Source organism: Prunus avium, chromosome 2 (genome assembly GCF_965620075.1).
Source record: "Prunus avium chromosome 2, drPruAviu1.hap1.1, whole genome shotgun sequence".
Taxonomy (NCBI): Eukaryota; Viridiplantae; Streptophyta; class Magnoliopsida; order Rosales; family Rosaceae; genus Prunus; species Prunus avium.
In genome coordinates, this window is record NC_142285.1 from 44,415,372 (window position 1) to 44,441,084 (window position 25,713).

The 25,713-nt window shown below is 43.2% G+C and overlaps 1 protein-coding gene across 3 annotated transcripts; it reads left to right on the forward strand.

Annotated features, from left to right (window-relative positions):
- The first annotated feature begins 331 nt into the window (after positions 1–331).
- MAP2B (methionine aminopeptidase 2B) lies at positions 332–12,797 on the forward strand. 3 transcript variants are annotated; one of them, XM_021960487.2, is made up of 14 exons: positions 338–492; positions 888–1,001; positions 1,130–1,168; positions 1,254–1,395; positions 1,972–2,008; positions 2,120–2,254; positions 4,509–4,608; positions 4,711–4,856; positions 4,949–5,040; positions 5,151–5,245; positions 9,439–9,535; positions 10,618–10,761; positions 10,863–11,080; positions 12,544–12,797. In XM_021960487.2, the coding sequence occupies exons 4-14, from the start codon at positions 1,263–1,265 to the stop codon at positions 12,652–12,654; spliced, it is 1,308 nt and encodes a 435-aa protein (XP_021816179.1). In that variant the 5' UTR covers positions 338–492; positions 888–1,001; positions 1,130–1,168; positions 1,254–1,262; the 3' UTR covers positions 12,655–12,797. The 3 variants fall into 3 exon arrangements, with proteins under 3 accessions (XP_021816178.1, XP_021816179.1, XP_021816180.1); XM_021960488.2 differs by lacking the exon at positions 1,130–1,168; XM_021960486.2 differs by lacking the exons at positions 888–1,001; positions 1,130–1,168 and having other exon boundaries at positions 332–492.
- Positions 12,798–25,713: the final 12,916 nt, after the last annotated feature.

A 25,713-nucleotide genomic window follows, 5' to 3' on the forward strand; every position in this document is an offset into this window, starting at 1 on the left:
TCCCTTAAATATAAAGCAAAAGGCAGAGAATGGTAAAACATTCAAAATACCAAAAAATGCCCTTGGTTAATGCAAATATTAAGAATTGAAATTATTAATTAAATGAGGATAATATGGTAAATTCATATTTTTTTCATATTTAAAAAATTAAAATTAAAATAAAAATCAGATAATGGATCATATTTTTATGAAACACAACTACTTAATATTTTTTTAATTCTAAAATAAATTTAAATTTTTTCTGAAAAAGCCTTTCGCATGCGCGTGTAGAGAGGCTAGTCTCCCTTTAAAAAAACAAAAAAAGGGGTAAGCTTCTCAACGTGCAAATGGAATAGAAAGCCCAGCTGATACGACGTCGTTCATAGAGAACTAGGAAAAAAAAATACGCGTGCTCTCTATCCTCCTTCCTCACAGCGCCGTTCCCTTCTTCTTCCTCGCTCAACACCTCACACAACCAGAACGCGGCGCCTCCAAAGCTTGCTGCAAATACAGGTACGCCATCTTCTTTCCCTCTCTATGGTGAGGCTGCGAGATATGTTCCAAACCAAGCACAAAATTTTCCAGATATGTTCAAAAATAACCCCTTGCCGTATAGACAACCATAGCGATGACCGTATCGGGGGAGTATCCGTTGGTCAACATCTCAGAGAATTCAACGATACGCCATACGTAAGTCGCCGTATCGGGCCGGAATCGTATCCGATATTCACATACCCCTCTTTGGAGGCGTATCCAGGGTTTAGGGTTTCACCCATACACAATTCAGAGTCTTTCCCCTCTCCGTCACTTCAGTCCCACTTGCCCCAGCACCCCATATTTCTTTAACCTTTTTAATTCTACAGTCCTTTCATCTGCTCTCCCTAAAATCTCCTATTTTTGTGAATTAGGGTTCAATTGGCATCTCTGTGTAATCAACAGATCAGAGTACAATCCTTTTGTTGTAGGTTTGTCTCTACACGGTTTAACAGGCAAGTCTGTGCCCAAATTGCTCGACTCCCCCGGTAATCTCCCCTTCCCATTTCCTTCATATTAACCTTGCAATCTGATGTACATGTGTTGGTCCTACCTCTAACGCCAAGCCCATCAACTGAGCTTACTACCCTTACTGTGGTCCTTTATTTCTCTGCAGACCCTGGATAACATATCAAGATTGAGAACAAGAACAACTGTATTATCATGTTCCAAATTGATATTATTATTTTTTTCCCTTTTCACTATGTTCGGTTGACAAGTGCTGTGCATTCTGTTTACAGTGATTGCGGATGGCAGAGGTAAATTTGAATAAAAACGTCCCTTTTGAAGAAAATGAGACTTTAGAGCCCATAAATGGCAATGGTAATAAGGAGGCCGCCGAACAATCTAAAACTTTGCAAAACAATGAAGATGACGACAAAGGTGATTTTTTGATATCAAAATAACTGCCATGTTACTCTTAGAGCATCTCCAATGGTAAACTAAACTCTTCAAATAAAAGTTTGTTGACCTATGTGGCAATTTGAAAATGTTTATTCGCTACTGTAATAATTTATGCCCAACAGACTCTTCAATTCAATTAATGTAATATTATTGAAAAGAATGAAAAATATGAAAACATGTGAAGCTTTCAAAAGAGACGTTGTTAAATTACCTAGTCACATTTATATTTGGAATTTACCATATAAACAGGAAACCCTTTTGCATTTGTACTCTGATGTATTCAAGTTATAATTGTACTAAGTCATCAGTTCCTCCATTAGTTCTGTATCAAAGAATCTAAGTGGTGGTAAAATCCGTTTCCCAGGTTATGAATTCCATTATGGTGTGCCTACCTAATTAGAAATGAAAACTTTTGGCAAATGAAATAATGTGAAATTTAATTAAACTATAAGTAATAATTTACTAGGGCATTTTAATGTGTTTGTAATGTATGAAGTTCTGCATCTCACACCCTTCTATCTCTCTCTCTCTCTCTCTTGGTTTTTCTTTTGGCAGACATTGCAAAGAAAAAAAAGAAGAAAAGTAACAGCAAGTAAGGAAAATTTTGTGGTATTACTATATATGTATATATATATATATATATATTTGTTTTGTTTTAAACGATTTCACTATAAATTTTGTTACTTTTTTTTCTTATCTGCAGGAAAAAGAAAGCACTGCAGAAGCAGACTAATCCACAATCTATGCAAGCGCAGACTGATCCACCATCTATTCCTGTTGTTGACCTTTTCCCATCTGGGGAGTTTCTTGAGGGTGAAATTCAACAGTACAAAGACGAGTGAGTATATTGTATTGCTCATGCAATTTACGGCACTTATTTTAAGGTTTTTAGTAACTTTGGTAGGGGTATGTGGTTCAACATTAGTTCAATAGGCAATCGTGCTCTGGGGCAATAATTAACCCAAATGTCTCTAGTACCACAATTAAGAAGGTACCTGTTTTTTGACATGGAATCGTGGGGAAAACTGGGATTATTTATGGCAACATTTGATCTGTTTCTAGTATCAGCTGAAGGTAATGAGAGAAAAGCAAGGAAAGGGAAAAGTTGTAAAGGAAATAAAGCGAAGATGGAAGAGGGAATTGAATAATTTAATTGAAGTCTGATGTTATTTATGAGGGGAAGGATGTTGGCAGAGCAGGGTAGAAGCAGTTAATAATGAGGTGAATCAGTTGGAATCTACTTGGGAAGTCAAAGGAAAAGATGTCTTACTAATGAGGCTTTAGTGAGGCTTCAGTGAATCCAGTCCTTGGAGATTTATCATTTTCTAGTTTGGTAGGATAATGATGATATGTGAGCTTCTAGAAGTGTAGCCGATGTTTTTATTTGGATTGCGGGATAGTCTGGGATTTATTTATTGGTATCAAGGGGAAGTTGGACCTCTTGTCCACTTTTTCTTTGTATTTTGTACAATAGTTGGTTTTAAGGTAATTTTGTTTTTCATAAAAAACATTTGAAGGCTAAAGCACCCTTGTAAGGTGCACATTTTTTGCTTGGATAATTGCTCATGGTAGAGTTAAAACCTATTATATGATTCAAAGGAGCAGACTAAATGTCTTTCTCTTCAATAGTGCAGAACGCTTAAAGTGTGGATCATCTGTTTTGTCATTCCTGTATAGCTTTAAGATTGTTTCTAGAGAAGCTAATTTGAGTTGGGTGATTCCAGCTGCATATTGCTCTCTTTTTGGTGAGACGCATGAGGCATTTGGCAGCTCTTAGAAGGCAAAATCTCATGAAATTGTAGTGTGCTGGCTGTGTCTTGGTTAATTTGGATTGAGTGGAGTAAACAATGTTCGTAAAATCACTAGGCGGTAGGCGGGCAGCAGGCAGGGGCCTAGCGCCTAGAGGAGTAATTGGGGCCTAGGCCTTTTTTTTGTTTTATAAATTATAAATTTATACCAAAATCATGCAAAATAAAAGGATATATAAATTAAGATAGTGAGGAAAAATAAATTTATAATAGTACTACAAAGAAAAATACTTGAAATGAAAGGCTAGGCCTCTAAGTCTAACTCTTCCTCCTCTCCATATCCCTCAAAGACTCTCTCGGTATTAGACTCAAACTCAACATCCTTGTCATCTCCCTTTCCTTCGCGGGATAGAGGTTTAAAGCTCTCTTGGCAGCCTCTATGCTACGCCCGGTTCACTCTTTTCATAAGGGCTTTACCCGCTCAACCATCAGAAGGGGGCTTTTCCCATCTTGCCATGGAGGGTCACGGGTAGGTGAGGAGGTCGCGTCTGCGACCTGGTGGTGGTGGTCTGTCGTAAGAGAGAGAGGAGGGGATGACTAAGAGGAGAGAGAGGCAGCGTGATGTAGGTTTTCTTTAAAGTTAGGAAAATTATTTTTTATTTTATTTTTTTAAAAAGGACCCGACTCACCCTGGTGCCCAGACACAGCCATGCGCAGTCTAACTCTGTGGCGCCTACCCCTAACAATTAGGGTGAAATCGCGGCGGTGTCTTCCCACCTAGCACCTAGGTGGCCGCCTAGGCCGATTTTTCGAACATTGGGAATAAGAGGAATTTTGAGAATCATAGTTGGCATGGAGGAGGTGTTATGGGATAAAGTCAATTGGTTTTTCTCTGTCCTTCAATGTCTCCAGGATATTTCGTTCTTCTATTTTGGCAAGTTGGACTGCAGCTTTCCTGTAAGAGATTTCGTTTTTTGGTGTTTTTGTTTCTGTTGGACCGCAGAAAATGTCTCAGTTTCACTTTTACTTATTTTTGTTATATTCCTGTGGTAGTCTAGTCTGCAAGTTGCTGTACTTTAGTTTTCATCAGGCATTTTGGGTTAATATAAGTGCAGTAAAACTGAGAGCCAGTTTCTGGTCGAATTGCTTTGGAATGCATGAACAAGAGCATTTTGCCCTCGGTAATGGAAAATAACCATCAATGGAATATGCTCTTAGTGCAATCATTTTATTATTTCTATTAGGCCCAAGTTTCATTTGCATGATACTGGATCTGTGCTACTTATTGCATTTCTTTTCTTTGTATATTTCTTCAATATAGTCAAATTTGGTATTGTGTTTCAGTAACCTGTGGAGGACTACCTCTGAAGAGAAGAGGGAGTTGGAACGCGTTGAAAAACCAATGTATAATTCGGTTCGTCGAGCAGCTGAAGTTCATCGCCAGGTGCAGTTTTACTATGTGAATGTACAGTGTACTACTGCTGAAATTAACATAACTTGACCTGGGAAGGTAAATCAGCTGGAGGCTTTGTTTACTTTTAATTAGGTTCGGAAATACATCAAGGGAATTTTAAGGCCTGGAATGTTGATGACTGATTTGTGTGAGACGTTGGAGAACACAGTACGGAAGTTAATATCCGAGAATGGTCTGGAAGCAGGCATTGCTTTCCCCACGGGATGCTCTTTGAATTGGTAGACCTTTTATATTTGCCACCTGTGAATTTAATTTCTTCTATTGTTCGCCACTTAATTCTATTTGTGTTCATTCCGCTTCTTATTGTCAGGGTTGCTGCTCATTGGACCCCAAATACAGGCGACAAGACAGTGCTTCAGTATGATGATGTAATGAAATTGGATTTTGGAACTCATGTTGACGGTAATTCAATCTCTACTTCTGTGTTTTAAATCCTGTGGAGAAGTCAACTCTTGGTGAACTCTAGTACGCATGGGCAAGCTGTCAAGCATGAGTTATTGTTGACTTTACAGGACGTATAGTTGACTGTGCATTTACAGTAGCGTTCAATCCTATGTTTGATCCACTGCTTGAAGCCTCGCGTGAAGCAACAAATACGGGTATCAAGGTACTATACTGCCCCTGTTAAAGGTTAATTGCTTAAATACACTTTTTTATTCTATAGTTTAGATAAGTATCAATCGAGCAAATCTACTTATAATTCTTTACAATGGTATGGTTCGAGTCCAAAATTATTGCTAGTAAGTTTGAAGATTGTTGTTGTGACTTTGAGGATAGGATCTTTGAGCTGATAATAGAGTGACTTCAAATTTTATGCAAATGATCATAAAGTGAGACTGATAAGTGTCTATTACATGATGCAACACAATTAAGTATCATTCCTCAAGGTTACATTAATACTTTATACTAATTGAGGTGAAATATATGAGCAATTGCGTCCTTCGTTTTAGAGGCTCTTTGTTTTTATTGTTAATTGTAGTCCGTAAATTTTTATAATTGTAGCAAAGTAACTCCATTTAATGCTATCTCTAGTTGTAAGACAATTGATATGTATTTCCTTGAGGTTAAATCATTATTGATAATTTCATAATATCTATGAGCACATTACCTCTTACGAAACCCTCATGCAGAAGTGACAAAGAAAGAAGAAAAGAGAAAAAAGAAGCCAATTCTTTAGTTATTTCAATTCACTAATAGTAGTTCTTTGTTGAGCTAATTACAAATTACTACCTGAGGTTTGGGGTGTTCTTCAAAGTGGGGGATACAATTTCAACTTTTTCACATTGCAACCTATTTTATCAAAATTTTAGACCTTCGGTTGGTTATTAGTTACATTGCTGACATAGCAGACGAGAGACCTATTTATGGACTGACGTCGAAGCCAAACTTGTGATACATAGCACTTGCCTGCTTCGAGTTGCCAAACCTTCCCCGTTGTCATGAGTGTATGCTGCTAATCATCCAATCTCCTATATTAAGAGTTCTAATGGTTTTTAATTACCAATTAGCTGCTCTTCATTTTCTAGAGTTCTCCATCAAAGACTTTTCATATTTTTTGGAGTTCTCCATCAAAGACTTTTGGTCTTTCTCTTGCTGGAGTTTTCTAGAAGGCTCTTGAATTTTCTCTATTAATCTACTTAGTGTCTTTTTAGATCCTCTAATAAAGTCTTAGTGCATGCACTCAGAATGATGGGAGTTACCCAACTTAGGTTTTTATTAGGAAAATTGGAAAAGGCTTTGTAGTTGAGAGTCTTAAATGCTAGTCTTGGCTATAAATATATGTAAGTGCTTAGGCAAAGGCATGAACTAAAAGAATAAAATAGTTATCAGAAATTTTCTGGTCTACTTTCCTGTGATGGGAATTTTGGTGTGAAGCCCGCCTATCCTTTTCTCTATCTTTATTATTAATAGGTTGTCTGTCTTAATTTCCATTCGTATGTAGAGCAAGTGTTTCATTTGTTTAATGTACCAACTTCCAATAAATTCTTCTTTCATTGCTTTGCTCTAAACCTGTTCTTTCTTGAATCCTATAGATGATTAATCATAAGCCTACAACCTTCCAGAATTAGTACTCTATATGGGAATTAAGACTCACATTGGATTTTGAACAAACCCTAAACTAGAGGAATTTACACAATAATTGGAACTAATTAACTTCTGAATTTTGAGGAACGTATTGTGGGAGTGATGTTAACTAGTTTCATGCTTATTCTTACTGTAAATTTATTGTTGTGTAGATGGGTGTTTATGCCTAGTGAGTTTCAAAGCTTGAATTATTCTAAAGTTGATCTTGGTTTGTAGTTAATTCATATCTTGCATCATCAACTACGCCCCCTGCAGTTTATCGTTTTTTCACAAAAATACCAGCAATTTTAAAAGTTACACAAACACCTCTTTATGTTTAAACATGTTTGGATGTTGCTAGAAACTATATTTGAGAGGGCGTCCATGTAAATTATAAAGTATTTTGGATTTTACATTAGTTGACTTTCCTTATGGAGGAGGTTTTGTGCAACTGTTTTATACATGAAGGGTTGTTGGTGACTTTTAAAGTGCAATGGGCTTTGTGAAAACCCCTTAAACCTCAAGGGTGTTTGCGTAATTAGCCCTTGTTTTCAATTACATATTAGCTTAAATCAATGGCTACATATTTGGGGAAATTTATATAATGTTGCTCATGGATTGTGCGCCTGGGTAATGTTATGGCACCAAATTTGAGTCCCAAGGGGTGTGGCATGTGGGACATGCCACCTGATTAGTTTTATTTTAAAAATTAAGTGACATGTCTTAATTAATTCAAAACTCAAATTCAACAAAAAAAGAAGACATTTTAGTGAAAAGAAAACAAGGAACTTGACAGTCCCAACCACAGTTCCACCAGCAAGCTGGATCGTGTACCTTGCCACATTGCTTTGTCGTCATGCTCCCCTCTTGTAGCAGTTTCTTTGCAAGGCATAATCTGTACATCCATCAGATCCTGAGGTGGAGGAAGATGAGATGGGAGCGGCACAAGGGTTGAGTGGCCTGTAGAAGCAATAGAAATCTGTACATCCATCAGATCCACTGGAATCTCCCGTAGAAGCAATAGAAATCATGATCAATAAATGAGTCACAAAGTTTCTAGTTCTATGAGGTAAAGGAATACTAAAACTAAAAATTCAAGTAAAGGAATAATAAAACTAAAAATTTAAGTAGTGAAAGATTAGTAAACTGAACATAAACTTTCAGTTAAATTCAAGTAACTTTCTGCCCAGAATTTTTACCCGAGTTCAACAACCCATATTCAGATCCCATCAAGTATTTTCGTATAAATACTTGATTTAAAGCTTATGAAACCCTCTTCAATTCTTTGGAACTGGTTTTTGAAATGAAGCTCTGATGCAGAAGCATCTATTAGACTTCATAATCTAAGTAGGCTCATCAGCCAATAAGGCTAAGTTTTAGTTATATTAAATTACTAGGTTATTTTATTATTTGTTTTCCTATTCTTACTAGGATTTGGTCCAATTTCCTGTTTTGGTTTTAATTTCCTTTGTCAATTAGGGTTTCTTATTAAACTAGGAATAGGAATGCTTGGCTGGTGTATTCTAGTATAAATAGGCTATTTAGAGACTCTTGTATTTAGTTTTTGTTGATGGAGATAATTTCAGACGTTAGTCTATGGAGTTTCTGTTGGGATTTTGCCCTAGAACTCAATTATCTTCGTTCCAACTTCAATTCTATTGCTTTATCCTTCTATTCTCTGTGTTTTGGGTATGTTTGGGTCACTGGACACCAGCTTATAGCCACTGCCCTGCATCAAGCTCTGTAATGAAAGAAATATGAGTTAAGGGTTATAAATCTGAAATTCTTGAACATGACATAGCTTTGTTTTCAGATAAAAAAATGGTATAAAGCATTGAAATCCAAATTGAAAGCTAAAGAATTTACTAGACACCCAAAACCAAATAACTCAAATTCAAAGTAAAAGATGACATGTCAAAGAAACTAATCTGGAAAACTACTTCTGCAAAAAATAAGCTCTCAACTTTGGTTTTCAATCTAAAGTTTTGATGGAAAACAGTACAGTTGAACAAGTTCTTTGTTCATGATTTCAATCCAAGCCCAACCTTCCTATTTATAGGTAAAAAACTCGAGCTTATTAGGTTCGACTAGTCATCCTAGTAGACTCCTCATAGAGCAACCTGAAATCACCACGAACTGCCACCTCAGCCATAGGTTTGACACCACACCATCTAGCTATTCCACCTCTAGATATTTTGAAGAGATATGAATAGAGGAAGAAGACAAGAGAAAGAAAAGGATGAAAATTTCGTAAATACTTTTATGCCTATATGACTAGTCGATCACTCCTAGTCATCTGCACTTGTTTTCTTTTGGGAAAAATAGGTCTTTGCATATACCGGCCTAAAATTTAGCTCCTAATTGTTCACCTTACAGGTTAGCTAATTATACAATTTAACAAATGCCGCCTTATATTAGGATGGTGAGAAAGTAAGACCATAACTCATAGCATTTGATACCTTTATCTCCTTTGTTGCTTCCAACTTAAGAAGTAGAGAGTTTCTGTGTATTTGATTTTCTTTTCCCTCTAGTTTAATGCTGCTTTTGCAATCATTCTGCTGCGCTTTTGCATTGTTTTAACTTATAACTTGCTTATGAATGAAATTATTTTCGTAACAAGCGTATGGTTGTTTATCATTACATGTTAACTGGATATAATTTTTCACTGAATTTGTATTTAGTGCTTTAATTAAAAGGTTAATTACTCAGAAATATGTTGGCTTTGTATTTTTCTAGGAGTCTGGAATTGATGTACGTCTTTGTGATGTTGGTGCTGCAATCCAAGAAGTCATGGAATCGTATGAGGTTGAAATCAATGGAAAGGTGTATCAAGGTATTTTTCCATGTGATGTGACTATCTTTTACACTCATCACAGAGTACATGTTATGCAGTTTACTTGTTAAAAAAGAGTGGAGCCTTCACCTCACAAATATTTTGAGAATGATATTTGTTCTTCATTATGAGAGTGTAAATGGTACAAGACATTCTAGCTAAATCACATAACCAAACCCAAAACTCTTGTGCAGTTGCACACATAATATCCATGACCAACTTTCTTTCCATTAGAATTTTGGGTATTAGATAGAGCAGAGCATGCTTTTATTTGTCGCGACTTTCAAGAAAACTTGCTTTTCACTGTCTTGAACAAATTAGTTATATTCTGATATAGAGATATTTGTTATTTCGTCATTAAGAAGGCTTAAAATTGCCGCAACTAACCAAAACCAAATTGGTTTTCGTGATTGCTTTAAAATATCAATGCATAACACAGTTTGCTGTAAACTACATGCAGCTTATACTGAATGCATCGAAACCAGCCAAGTCAAATATAGCTGCTAACTTGTCACTTTGTCGATCCTTGCACGGGTTTCTCATCAATCGTCTCACTGAGCTATCAATATTTTTTCAGAACTAAATTAATTGATGAATTTTGTTGGTGAAATAATGAATCTGTATGTGGTCAAATTGGCTTGTGTTTCCTAGTAACTTCTACCTCTTAACTGATTATGTCAACCAGACTAAGCTTTTAAAATTATTTGTTGAATTAAATTTGTAGAAGAAATTATGGCTCCAATAACCGACCCTGTGTCATTCCCATTGACTTGCAATATTCTCACTTTTTCACTAGCTGGCTGAGTCAACATAAGTTTGGCTCATACTTGGAGAAGGAAAATATTAAAGGTAGGGTTAAGCGTTATCACTGGCATTATTACAATATTCTCACTCTTTCACCATACCTTGTGTATTCTGCAACTGACTCTGAAAACACTTTGTTTTGTTTTTCTTGTTGATTTTTGTATTTGCTCATCAAGTAATGATTTTGCCACTTTTACTCATTATATCAACAACCTTTTTATGAGATGCCCTGTTGATAATTCTGTACATGTGAGGTAGACTTTGTCTAATGTTGGCAGTTAAAAGTATCCGAAACTTGAATGGACATAGCATTGGACGTTATCAAATTCATGCTGGAAAATCTGTTCCTATTGTGAAAGGAGGGGAGCAGACGAAAATGGAAGAGGGTGAATTTTTTGCAATTGAAACTTTTGCATCAACTGGTAAGAGAGTTTTTGTATTTGGCAGGAATCTGATGTGAAATAGGTAGTAGTTCACTGTGACTGCTGTGCTAACTATCCCATGTTATGTAACTTATATTCAGGGAAAGGGTATGTCAGAGAAGATCTAGAGTGCAGCCATTACATGAAAAATTTTGAAGTTGGCCACATCCCATTGAGGATGCCCAGGGCAAAGCAATTGCTAGCAACAATTAACAAGAACTTCTCCACTTTGGCCTTTTGCAGGCGGTATTTAGACCGCCTGGGAGAGACAAAATATCTTATGGCGCTAAAGAATTTGTGTGATGCTGGCATTGTCCAGGTATTTTTCATCAATCAACTTGTTCATCCTAATACAACTGTGCTTCAACACCAATTTTCCATTACTATTTGGTATTATGAAGCGTGTCGTAGTTTGATTTTGTTATGTTGGGAAATAGGATTCCCCCCTGAATTGCTTTGTGGTCACAGCAAGATGATAGTAATGGTCTTTGCTGCTATATAAATTCATCCACACAAATGCTAGTTTTAAAGTGTTACATGGTACTTGCATACGTTACGCTTCTGGACTAAAGCTGAAATTGCTGGTAGTCAAGTGAAGGATTTAGATGGTACTTGCATATCTTTCAATTTGGTGTTCTAAATTTCTAACATGTTTAAGGAAATGATTTATTTGAAAATTTACTAATTGGGATAAGTTGTCTCTGAAAATATTTGTAAAGTAAGTTTAGGTTGGAAATCAAGAATCAGGAAAAAGACACAGATTAATGAAAATAAGAAGCATTAAATGCTTGAATGGCACCATGAAACTATCAAAGAATATTAATGGAAAAAATTCACAGATTAATCTCATAGATGATGGAAGTTGCTATGCTGGTTTGTTTTCTGGAGTAGACTAGTACTAGTGTAGTCAAGTGGTGCTGTCGTGTGGAGTTCAAATCCTATTTGTATCAGAAATCTAGGCAAAAGGCACGATCATGAAAAAAAAATCTGATTAATTGATGGAGAAGATGATTTTTTGAAGGAGACATGAGTCTGGCTGACTGAATTATTTAATCGGTAGAGGCCTACATGAAACTTTTCCGTTTGAAGTTCCTCTGATGCAAGTAACACCTGCTTATCTATAACAAGTCATGCTTTCCTTTAGGAAACCTATGGTTAAGAAGACTTTACTGATCTAATAATATGTGTGCATGCTAGTTTGTTGCAATAATAGTATTTTTATTTTATTTAGTTGAGTTACGTACTCATGTTGGATTTTCATGTTGGTCTTTATGTCAATTTCTCAGTAAACTGCCTAATTAGGAATTGACATAAAGACCAGCATGAATTTCTGTTTATGCCCCACATATTCAGCAGTCTTAATTGTTGCAAAGCCAGCACCATAAACCCTATATTATTTGCTTTTGTCAACTTCTTCTTCTTTAGCTATTCAGTGTCATTCCGAATTTCTGAGACATAAGCGCGAGTACTATTCAGTCAAGTTTTGTTCATCCTGTTGTCTTGCAAGCATCCTTGACTTCTAAATATTTCTTTGGTACCAATCTGCATTCCTAAAAACCGTAGTTTTCTACAGTGGCTCCAAAAACTCAAAGCAATTTGGGGCAAATGAGCAAAGACTCCCTGACTTCTACCAGAGTTATTTATGTAGATGTGTCAGATTGTAATGCTCATCTGAACTCAGTATATTAAAACATAGCTTTTGTTAATATGCTGCTTTGTTTCACTATGTCGCTTCCTGCAATTGGTGCTGATGAAGAACTTCGTTCATTTTTCTTATGGCAGCCCTATCCTCCTCTCTGTGATGTTAAAGGCAGTTATGTATCCCAGTTTGAGCATACCATTTTGCTTCGGCCAACCTGCAAAGAGGTCGTATCCAGAGGTGATGACTACTGATATGGGCGACGATAACTTTGCCATGAAGACCTGCATGGTGGTTGTACCATGTGTTTTGAGACTACAAACAGGAATAAGTTTATTTTTGAGTTTTCCGCATTTATTTCTGTTATCTTTAACTGCAATGAAAATTTTTCTCAGTATTTTGCTTGTCGTATGTGACATGTCGATTGAAAAAGACACTAGTTCCATAGAAACATTTGAATTTCAAATTGAAAAAATTCGGTGACCAAAGAAGTCTATATTTCAAATCCATAAATATAAAGCCTCTAATGAACCGAGAGATTGATTTACACCCAAATTACAATGAATTTTATGCCCAGTTTTAAAATTATTCGAAATGACGCATTTGCTTGTGTACTCCAAACATGTATTACTGGATAAACAAATCGTTAAAGAAAGAGCCATGAAGTGCGAAACAGAGAAGGCCCTTGGGAAAGAAAAAGGAAATGAGATTTCGTCTTTCCCTCCTTCCTTTCATTTTTGGTTTTTTGAGCTCATGGTATTGTTAAACTGGTTTATTTGGTTTCATTTTTGGTTTAACAAATCTTTTGTGTCCCTTTGAAGCCTCAATCTCTAACTGGAATTCTCATATTTTTTTCCCATCAAATTGACCATACCTAGCCTTTGGCTCAGCCAACCCTAGCTAACGGCACAAACTGGTATTGTTGAAATGGTTCATTTTGTTTTAGCTCATCTTTTGTGTCCCATTGAAGCCCCAATCTCTAATTGGAATTCTCATATTTTCTCCCATTAAATTGACCACTCCAAGCCTGCGCCTCAGGGAACCCTAGCTCACGAAACAAACTGATGTGGTTGAACTGGTTTAATTTGTTCCATTTTTATTTTAGTAGTAAGTTTTATTTATGTTTTAGCAGATCTTTTATGTCCCCTTTAATCCTCAATCTCTAATTTGAATTCTCATATTTTTTCCCATCAAAATTGACCACTCCTAGCATTTGAATAAGCTAATCCTAGCTCACGATACAGACTGATATTGCTAAACCAGTTGAGTTTGTTTCATTTATTTTTAGCAGATCTTTTCTATCTCGCTGAATCCTCAATCTCTCATATGAATTCTCTTATTTTTTCCAATCAAATTGACTACTCCAAGCCCTTGCCTCAGCCAACCTTAGCTCACGACACAGACTGGTACTGCTGAAACGGTTCAATTCGTTTCATTTATGTTTTAGCAGATCTTTTCTATCCACTTGAATCCTCAATCTCTAATTTAATTCTCATATTTTTTTCCCATCAAACTGACCACTTCAAGCATTTGCCTCAGCCAACCCTAGCCCACGATACAGAGTGGTATTGCTGAACCAGATCAGTTCGTTTAATTTATGTTTTAGCAGATCTTTGTCCCCTTGAATCCACAATCTTTAATTTGAATTCAAATATTTTTTCTGATCAAATTGACCACTCCAAGCCTTTGCCTCAGCCAACCCTAGCCCACGATACAGACTGGTATTGCAAAACCAGTTCAGTACGTTTCATTTTAGTTTTAGCGGATCTTTTATGTCCCCTTGAATCATCAATCTCTAATTTGAATTCTCATATTTTTTCCCATCAAATTGACCACTTCAAGCCTTTGCCTCAGACAACCCTAGCCCACGATACAGATTGGTATTGCTGAACAAGTTCAGTTCGTTTCATTTATGTTTTAGCAGATCTTTTTTGTCCCCTTGAATCCTCAATCTCTAAATTGAATTCTCAAATTTTTTCCCATCAAATTAACCACTCCAAACCTTTTCCACAGCCAACCCTAGCCCACGATACAGACTGGTATTGCTGAATTGGTTTAGTTCATTTCATTTATGTTTTGGTAGACCTTTTTTTGTCCTATTGAATCCTCAATCTCAAATTTGAATTCTCACATTTTTTCCCATCAAATTGTGTTTGTACCTGATAAATCACGGCCATGAGCTGGCCGAAGGAGCCCTTTCTCTCGGCCCTGGCACTTGTTCGCAGAGGCTGAAACGCAGCGTTTCGCCAGGGCATTTCGCCTTCCTAAAAAAATAAAAGAAGAAATGCTAAGGCATGATCATCTCGGCCTCAAGCGTAGGCCGAGGCCGAGGCCGAACAAAATTGCGGCCAAGGCATTAAAGGCAAATCATCACGTGACAGCAGGGTCCCAGGCTTCATTTAATGAAGTAGTGCCTGTTTAATGCAGCGAACCCATTGGCCACAAAGTAGCATTTAATGCATGAGGAAAGGTGGGAAGTGACTGAAGTCAGGATTTGGTGATGAAGATCAGAGTGATTCAACACCAAAACAAGCCTCCCACGGAGCAACTTATTTTTTCCTGTAATGCACTTTCAATATCTTTACTTGCTTTCCTAGGAGTAGTGGTAGATTGTAAACCAAATCCATTCATCAATATATCATACGACCCTTGATTTTCAAGGCGCCGGAGCACCATCCTTGTTGTTCGTTCACTCACCCCATATATCACACGACCGTCGCTCCCTGAGCAGCGCGCCGGAGCACCACCCAAAACCCACCACCAACACCATCACTCAACGACCTTGTAGTTCAGGCCGTGAACCTAACAGCCGAGACCAGTTCCTCTCTCGGCTACAATCGTTTGACTAGGAAGACAGATCAAACAGGCGCACCATTTATCCATCCAACACTCATCAACACATCAACGCACGGTAAACCATGCTGGCACGCCCGCGCACAACCGCACCGCACCCAAAAGCAGGAAACCCCGTATTAACGCACATCCCCTCGGCCCGGAACTCCAGGCCGTGAGATTTGCGCGGCAGACACTTTTGGCACGCCCGGTGGGATGTTTTGTCAAAAAATCATGGTGGAAACTAGGGCACAGGCAAAGCTAAAAAACAAAGCAATCAAAATGACTTCTGAGACTCCTAAGTCCACTTCACCAATTACCGTGACCGAACATACGATCGGGATCTCGGCCAGCGTTCCAGTAATGACGGATCGAACGGCTGAGTCCATACAGGAACAAGCAGGAATGGGGGATTTGATGTCCAGGCAGGCTTGCAGGATGGAAACATCTTTCATGGCCACGATGGACAGATTTTCTTCAGAGCTACGAACGCTTTTCCAGGAGAGAATGCCGGTGACTTCGCCCGCAACACTCCCTGGAGCCGGATATAGAAGCCAGGAATGTGAAAGGATTGAGCCTTACGGCGAAAGCAGCAACCTTGGCGTCTTTTCCCGTACCCCAGCGTTAGGCTACGGCCAGAGTTCTTTGCCGCCGACCAACGACTGGGGGCAGTCCCAGGCCTCAAGGGAGAGTCCCGAACCAAACCAACCGGCAAAGAAAGTATGTAGCCCGCTCCACGCTCTAGCCAAAGCGTTCGGAAGGAGTCCTACGGTACCAGTGGCCGAGCAGTTTGGCCCAGCCCATACTTTGGCCGATCAAGCACGGTCCGGCCAAAGCAGTATGACCGAAGTGTTACCACAACCGTGCGAGCAAAAAGGCACGACTGTTGCACTATCATTGCAAATACACGATTCGGCCATTCAGACGACAATGCAAACGCGCCTAGGTCCCCTTTATGATGCAGATCAGCAGGATCAGGTGACCATACCTCGATGGCTAACCGACCGAGATTATCTCGGCCAAACCCACGACGTTCCACTGAAACTACCCGGTTCGGTCATAACGGCCGAGACCGTTGCTCAGACGGCCCGGCAAGATTGGCCGCGAAACAAATCGCAGCGAAGCAGGCCGTGTCAAGGGTTCCGGTTTGGAGACATTCGGCTTATCGTGAAAGACCATTTATTTTCTAAGGTTTTTTGGGCACGCCGTATCTCAGAAATTTCGGCCGTGGGTATAGCCCCTTATGTCTTGGCCAACGCCCATGACCCTGGTAAAATATCAAAGCAGAGGGTTCGATTTCTTCAAAGTATCGGGCATCATGGCCAAGAGAAGAAGGGCCATTCGCAGATGAGGCCCAGGAGTTCAGAGAATTCCGAACAGTCGGAACTCGACGCCTACGACTCGGCGCAAGTTCAAAAGAAGATGGCGCCGAGGACCTACGACAAAAAAGTCAAAAAGAAGAAAAGAGGAAGGTAGGCGACCAAGGTAAGCGAACGGCGCGGTCAAAATAAAACAACAATATACATCTAGCTTTTCAGAAAAGAAGGCCCTTGTATTTAAACAAAAAAAAAAAGGGGGGGGCATTACTTACAAATACAAAACGGCCAGCCATGGCCGAAATAAAACAAAAGATAGACCATGTGTAAATAATTTAAAATTGTATGTGGTTATTTATTTACATCCCAAAAAGAGAAAAGAAAAAATAGTTGAGGTGGCCGCTCTTCGCCCGCTTAGACCCCTTCGCTGAACATCCCCCAGATCAGGCAGGTGATCCTTCTCCAAGCGATGTCCCCACCGTTGATGTCCGCCCGCCATCTCGCTCGAATCAGCTTCCGCTCGGCCAGGGCCTTCTTCGTCTCAGTCGCTGCTTTGAGGATTCGCTTGGCCGAGGATTTCAGCTCGCTTCCGGCCGCGACCGCGCCATCTCGGCGTTGGAGGATGAGATCTCGGCGAGCCTGGAGTTCGGTAATCTGGGCCTCAACCTGCGCAAGCTCTTCATTCTCTAGTTGGACGACGATGTCATTTTCTTTCAATCGAGCCATTGCAGGATGAACTTGTTCTTTAATCACCTCCAGTTCCTCTCTCGGCTACAATCGTTTGACTAGGAAGACAGATCAAACAGGCGCACCATTTATCCATCCAACACTCATCAACACATCAACGCACGGTAAACCGTGCTGGCACGCCCGCGCACAACCGCACCACACCCAAAAGCAGGAAACCCCGTGTTAACGCACATCCCCTCGGCCCGGAACTCCAGGCCGTGAGATTTGCGTGGCAGACAAATTGACCACTCCTAGCCTTTGAATCAGCCAACCCTAGCTTACGATACCGACGGTTATTTCTGAACCATTTCAGTTCGTTTCATTTATGTTTTAGCAGATCTTTCTAGTCCCCTTAAATCATTAATCGCTAATTTGAATTCTAGCTCATTGTATGGACTGGGTTAGCTGAACCAGTTCAGTTTTGTTTTTGCAGATTTTTTTCTATCCTTTCGAATCCTCAATCTCTAATTTGAATCCTGATATTGTTTCCCATCAAATTGACCACTTATGGCACTTATATAAGCCAACCCTAGCGCACTGTACGGACATGGTTACCTAAACCCTTTGCAAATCTTTTCTAACCTTTCGAATCCTCAATCTCTAATTTGAATCATGATATTTTTTCCCATCAAACTGACCACTCCTTGCATTTGTATCAGCCAACCCTAGTGTCTGCCGCGCAAATCTCACGGCCTGGGGTTCCGGGCCGAGGGGATGTGCGTTGACACGCGGTTTCCTGCTTTTGGGTGTGGTACGGTTGTGCGCGGGCATGCCAGCATGGTCTACCGTGCGTCGATGTGTTGATGAGTGTTGGATGGATAAGTGGTGCGCCTGTTTGAACTCGTCTTCCTAATCAAACGATTGTAGCCGAGAGAGGAACTGGTCTCGGCTGTTAGGTTTAACGGCCTTGTAGGCCTGAACTACAAGGCCGTTGAGTGATGGTGTTGATGGTGGTTTTGGGGGGTGCTCCGGCGCGCTGCTCAGGGAGCGACGGTCGTGTGATATATGGGGTGAGTGAACGAACAACAAGGATGGTGCTCCGGCGCCTTGAAAATCAAGGGTCGTATGATATATTGATGAATGGATTTTCCTTACAATCTAACACTACTCCTAGGAAAGCAAGTAAAGATATTGAAAGTGCATTACAAGAAAAAATAAGTTGCTCCGTGGGAGGCTTTGTTTTGGTGTTGAACCCTTTGAATGTAGCTCGAGTCTTGTATTTATAGGAAGAGTCCCTGGATGAGTAATCGAGGCTGAATTTACGCATAGTGGAGTCTGATTAGCGCAAGTGGGTGTCGAATCGACATTTGGGATCGTGAAGTATGGTGGTCTGACCCCAGAAATCCCGGTGAATCTCGGCCGCCGCTCTTGATCGTGGGTTCTGAGCTTCTGGCCGTGGAGACGCATTTATGGCCTGGATAGCTGTTGAACCAATATCTCAGGCTGTCAGAATTTTTGTGAGAATGTCCACGTCTAATCACTCTGATCCTCATCACCAAATCCTGACTTCAGTCACTTCCCACCTTCCCTCATGCATTAAATGCTTCTTTGTGGCCAATGGGTTTGCTGCGTTAAACATGCACCACTTCATTAAATGAAGCCTGGGACCCTGCTGTCACGTGATGATTTGCCTTTAATGCCTTGACCGTGATTTTGTTCGGCCTCGGCCTCGGCCTGCGCTTGAGGCCGAGATGATCATGCCTTAGCATTTCTTCTTTTATCTTTAGGAAGGCGAAGTACCCTGGCGAAACACTGCGTTTCAGTTTTTACGAACAAGTGCTAGGGCCGAGAGAAGGGGCTCCTTCGGCCAGCTTATGGCCGTGATTTATCAGGCACAAACATTGCCCCCACATCCCTGGATTCTTCGGCCTCGGCATGGGTAGGGGCCGAATGGATTCCAAGGGATGGACCCTTTGCATTCATTCCTGAAGTGATTGACAACTGGGGCATTAAATGCGCAGGCCAGTCGGCGCATTTAATGCCTCAAGCACGTCGTGTAGGCCATCATTGCCCAAGGCGTTGCTTCGCTTTGTCAGAGGAAGCGACGGCCTCTGGGCCTTCGACACGTCGTTGCGCCTGTTGAGTGTGCTGACAGAACGTTACGTCTCTCTCGAGAGACACACCCTTTCGTTTCGAATTCTAGCGTCAATATAAAAACCCAGACTTCCTTGCTTTCTCCTTACGCTTTTAGAATCCTCAGACGCCCAAGCTTTGTTAAAAAACCCATTTCTCCAACCTTCAAAACTCATCAAACCTTCGCACCTCCAAAGTTACCAGAGAATCCCTCGTGAGCTCGCGATTTTCCAGAACCTACAGACCTTATTCCCCCTTTTAAACACTCATCTCAAGCCTGCTTTAATGGCCTCCAATACCCCCACATCTGTTGAAGTTCGGTCCCAAACCTTCCAAACTGAATTCGAGGCTATTTGCCGAGATATTCAGGGCTCGATCCTCCCTGACATCATCACGCCCTGGGCTAATGACGATGGTGCCTCCACTGATTCATGCGTTCTCGGACCCTCCATTAATGGCGGAATGCCAGAGAGGCTTGTGGCCCATCTAAAGAACAATCTAGTGGATCTTTCGGCTTTAGACGGGGGAGACTTCCAGGACTGGAATGTCCTCAGGCCGCAGCAACAGTGGCCAACCGTGACCCCAGACTGGGAAAAATGGCTGCCGAGGATGGAGCATTTCTTCGGTCAGCAATGGAAAGATCAAGGCATCTACCACTTGATCAAGTTATTCGATCGACCGCTTGTCATGGATCGGTCGCTCTTGGCCGCAGCCCTGTGCTTCTGGTCATCGGCCACCAACACCATGAACTTTCGGTTCGGCATGATGACGCCGACCGTTCTAGACATGGCCGCCCTGTTCGGCCTGTCCCCCCTCGGCGTGGAAGTAAACGCCGCCCTGGTTGCTCTCGAGGTGGAAGGGAGCTTTAAGACTATGTGGCCTACTCTTGCGAGAGTTGCTGGGAGCAAGGCGAAGAACATGCTCAACTACTCCAGTTTCTACAGCAACTTCGGCGTAGAAGACAGTGATGAAGACGACGCCATTGCCCCTCTCGGCGAGGTTGAACACGCCGCGTTCTTGCTGTACTTGTTGTGCAAGTTCGTGTTTTGCACCCAGGCGAACAAGGTTACCCTGGAGTTCGCCCACCTGGCCGATTACCTAGCGCAGGGCGGTAGGTTAGCGCTCGGCCCATTCCTACTCGGCCACATCTACCGCACGCTTCATGACATCGTCACTGATGGGATGAAGCCGAAGCACGGTGGTCCACTGTGGGCCTTCCAGTTCTGGCTGCAGGCCTACTTCCCAGAGCTGAGGGGGGTGGCCGCCCCCCAAGACAACGAGCCGCTGGCCAACGCATTTGCTCAAGCCCCCAAGAAGCATAACGCCACGGCCTTCTGCTACAAATTCTTCTACGGCTTGGCCGAGAGAACTGGTACGCAATTCCGAGTCTGCCTTGCTCGGCCGTTCCCTCTGTTCCTGACTCACGACCTCTCCGTCGTTCCTGATGTTGAGACGGAGAACGATTTGAAGGAGATCTGGGGCTCCTTCCTGGTTTCGCGCGACCTCCATTGCGGCCTGTCCAAAGCCGGGGCCGAGGTGTATCTGTCGAACTTTGTGGCACGGCAGTTCGGCCTAATCCAAACGGCCCCACTCCCCCCCTGTCAACCAACCGGCTATCGTCCTGGAGGGCCGACGTCTCCCAGCAGCACGGTGTGGCTGAGATCACCTTCCAGCTCCAAAAGGGAATGACCTTCCTGACTTTGACGCCTTGGTCGCGCCGGAATGCGTATGACGAAGATGGAAGGGTCTGGTATGAGGATTGTATCTCGGCCAGATTTATTCGGCCTGTTGAAGAGGCCGTGAGGGCGGCCCTGACGAATGCAGATTGGGACCCTCTCACCCCCAAGGGCAGCAAAGTGAAGAAGGTATCAGCTGGGCCGCCTCGACCAAGTGCCCCGGCCGTGGTCGCCCCTAGGGTGACGGCCCCTCCCCTAGCTAGATCAGCGGCCGTGGCCTCCACCGTGGCCCCATCTTTGACCGCGACCCAAGCTCCCAGGGCGACGCCTGTGGTGGGGGCCCGAAAGACGTTGGCGCACAGGACCGTGCCGTCCTCTCTGCCAGCTCGACCGACCACCGCTGCGGGTAAGCCTTGCCTAATTTTTCCATTTATCATTTATTCTTCACCGGCCTTTTTGAACCAGTTCTATCTCTGGTCATCTCACTCTTGTCTCTTTTCCTTGTGTATGCAGCCTCGGGTCGCAAGAGGAGTCGAGAGGCGTCGGGCACTGAGGCCACACCGGCCCAGACTGCCGCGGCCGAAATGGCGGCCCCGCAGCGGCCGAGGAAGAGGACCCTTTTTACCTCCTCGGAGGGCAGAGGTGAGGAGGAAGCTTCTCTTGTGATCGTGAGTGGGGCCCCCCTGCGATCGTAAGTACCACTCCTTGACATCCTTTTTCCCTCTTTGTGCATTCTGGTAATCTGGTTCTTTCCTCAGGACGTGGCAAGAGTCGAGGAAGAGGCTACGGTCGAGGTGCCGTTCGTAAAGGAAGTGGCTGAGGCGCCGGATGCTGAGATTGCGCCCGCAGACGTGCCGCCTACCGAGGAAACTGCGGAAGGGGCGACCGAAAAGGATTGCCGAGGAAGTCGCCGAAGAGGCCACCGAGGGAGCTACCGAAGAGGTCGGCGATGAGGCCGCTGAGGGAGCAACCGACGAGGCCGCCGAAGAGCCTGCTGTGGACGTGCCAAGTGGGCCTTTGCCGTCCACCCCTCGTCGCCCAAGCGGCATCTCCTTTCGCTCGGTAAGAATCCGCCTTCAATATACTTGGCTTTATTGTTCTCTTTTGATCTGTTCCACACTTCTGACCGAACTTTTGTCTCTAGCCTCCCCAATCGTCGCCGCCGCTGGCCATGGTTGCCGCGACCATGCCTCCTATGCCGTCGTTCCAGGACTCAACGGTCGTGGCTGAGCCAGTGATGACTAGAGCCACGGTAGTGAGTGTGCCGAGTCTCCTGCGGACTACTTCGGCGGTGATTAACGACCTTTCGCTCCCTGTGAGTATTCGACCTCCTTCTTTGTTTATCCTTTTATGTCCTAGTTAATTATCTCTTACCCCTTCTCCCTCTTATGTTTAGGAGGCCACCTCCTCCGATGATCTTGAGGAGCTATACGCTAGCCTCCATGAGGAAGGGGGAAGCTGGGCCTCGGCTCCCTTGGACGAGGACTCCAAGACCGTTATTGAACGGCTCCGGGAGTTCCTTCTCCTTGATGTTCGGCAAATGACCGCCGCTGGGGCGATTACGGAGTTTAGGTCCTGCCTGGATACGGCCATGGCGCTTGGTCTGCTCGACTCGGCTCAACTAGATGAACTGCAAGCCCGTCTGGCCGAAGGCGAGGAGATGATCGGCCGGTATGCTGAGGCTGCCATGCGGATGGCCGAGGGGAGCTCGCTCGAGCAAGATCTGGAGGTGATTAAAGAACAAGTTCAACCTGCAATGGCCCGACTGAGAGAAAATGACTCATCGTCCGACGAGAGAATGAAGAGCTTGCGCAGGTTGAAGCCCAGATTACCGAGCTCCAGGCTCGCCGAGATCTCATCCTCCAACGCCGAGATGGCGCGGTCGCAGCCGGGAGCGAGCTGAAATCCTTGGCCAAGCGAATCCTCAAAGCAACGACTGAGACGAAGAAGGCCTTGGCCGAGCGGAAGCTGATTCGAGCGTGATGGCAGGCGGACATCAACGGTGGGGACATCGCTCGGAGAAGGATCACCTGCCTGATCTGGGGGATGTTCAGCGAAGGGGTCTAAGCGGGCGAAGAGCGGCCATTTCAACTATTTTTCTTTTTCTCTTTTCTGGGATGTAATAAAAATTCACATACATTATTTTATTTACACATATATTTTTTGTATAGTTTCTGTATTTTTCGATCGGCCACGACTGGTCGTTCATCCTTATTGTAAAGAAACTCCTTTAAACTAATTAATAAGGCTAGTCTTTTTCCCAAAAATAATCAAACGTATGCCTCTTGCCTTGTGTTGATTGCACCGTTTGTTTAATTCGTTCACCTACCTTCCTCTTTTCTTCTTCTTGACTTTTTTGTCGTAGGTCCTCGGCGCCATCTTCTTTTGAACTTGCGCCGAGTTGTAGGCGTCGAGTTCCGACCGTTCGGAATTCTCTGAACTCCTGGGCGTCATCTACGAGTGGCCCTTCTTCTCTTGGCCATGCTGCCCGATACTTTGAAGAAATCGAACCCTCTGCTTTGATATTTTACTAGGGTCATGGGCGTTGGTCAAGACATAAGGGGCTATACCCACGGCCGAAATTTCTGAGATACGGTGTGCCCAAAAAACCTTAGAAAATAAATCATGCGCATTGCTAAGCTCCTTTGACAAGCGCGGCCTTGGGTAATCTAGTGCCCCCAGCTCTCCCTTTATTAAATCGTCTTTCACGATAGGCCGGATGTCCTCAAACTGAAACCCTTGACACGGCCTGCTTCGTTGCGCATTGTTTAGCGGCCAATCCTGCCGGGCCGTCTGAGCAACGGGCTCGGCCGTTATGAACGAGGGGTGTTTTAGTGGAACGCCGTGGGTTTGGCCGAGATAATCTCGGTCGGCTAGCCATCGAGGTATGGTCACCTGGTCCTGCTGATCTGTATCATAAAGGGAACCTAGGCGCGTTTGCATTGTCGTCTGAATGGCCGAATCGTGTATTTGCAATGATAGTGCAACAGTCATGCCTTTTTGCTCGCACTGTTGTGGTAACGCTTCGGTCATACTGCTTTGGCCGGACTGTGCTTGATCGGCCAAAGTATGGGTTGGGCCGAATTGCTCGGCCGTAGATACCGTAGGACTCCTCCTGAATGCTTTGGCCAGAGCATGGAGTGGGCCACATGCTTTCTTTGCCGGTCGGTTTGGTCCGGGACTATCCCTTGAGGGCTGGGACTGCCCCCAGCTGTTGGTCGGCGGCAAAGAATGCTAGTCGTAGCCTAACGCTTGGGTACGGGAAAAGACGCCAAGGTTGCTGCTTTCGCCGTAAGGCTCAATCCTTTCACGTTCCTGGCTTCTATGTCCGGCTCCAGGGGGTGTTGCGGGCGAAGTCACTGGCATTCTCTCCTGGAAAAGCGTTCGTAGCTCTGAAGAGAATCTGTCCATCGTGGCCATGAAGGGTGTTTCCATCCTGCAAGCCTGCCTGGACATCAAATCCTCCATTCCTGCTTGTTCCTGTATGGACTCGGCCGTACGATCCGTCATTACTGGAACGCTGGCCGAGATCCCGACCGTATGTTCGGTCACGGTAATTGGTGAAGTGGACTCAGGAGTCTCAGAAGTCATTTCGACCGCCTTGTTTTTGAGCTTTGCCTGTGCCCTAGTTTCCACCATAAGTTTTTGACGGTAGTCCCACTGGGCGTGCCAAAAGTGTCTGCCGTGCAAATCTCACAGCCTGAGGTTCCGGGCCGAGGGGATGTGCTTTGACACGCGGTTTCCCGCTTTTGGGGGCGGTGCGGTTGTGCGCGGGCGTGCCAGCACGGTCTACCGTGCGTCGATGTGTTGATGAGTGTTGGATGGATAAGTGGTGCGCCTGTTTGAACTCGTCTTCCTAATCAAACGATTGTAGCCAAGAGAGGAGCTGGTCTCGGCTGTTAGGTTCACGGCCTGAACTACAAGGCCGTTGAGTGATGGTGTTGATGGTGGTTTTGGGGGGTGCTCCGGCGCGCTGCTCACGGAGCGACGGTCGTGTGATATATGGGGTGAGTGAACGAACAACAAGGATGGTGCTCCGGCGCCTTGAAAATCAAGGGTCGTATGATATATTGAGGAATGGATTTTCCTTACAATCTAACACTACTCCTAGGAAAGCAAGTAAAGATATTGAAAGTGCATTACAGGAAAAAATAAGTTGCTCCGTGGGAGGCTTTGTTTTGGTGTTGAACCCTTTGAATGTAGCTCGAGTCTTGTATTTATAGGAAGAGTCCCTGGATGAGTAATCGAGGCTGAATTTACGCATAGTGGAGTCTGATTAGCGCAAGTGGGTGTCCAATCGACATTTGGGATCGTGAAGTATGGTGGTTTGACCCCAGAAATCCCGGTGAATCTCGGCCGCCGCTCTTGATCGTGGGTTCTGAGCTCCTGGCCGTGGAGACGCATTTATGGCCTGGATAGCTATTGAACCAATATCTCAGGCTGTCAGAATTTTTGTGAGAATGTCCACGTCTAATCACTCTGATCCTCATCACCAAATCCTGACTTCAGTCACTTCCCACCTTCCCTCATGCATTAAATGCTTCTTTGTGGCCAATGGGTTTGCTGCGTTAAACAGGCACCACTTCATTAATTGAAGCCTGGGACCCTGCTGTCACGTGATGATTTGCCATTAATGCCTTGACCGTGATTTTGTTCGGCCTCGGCCTCGGCCTGCGCTTGAGGCCGA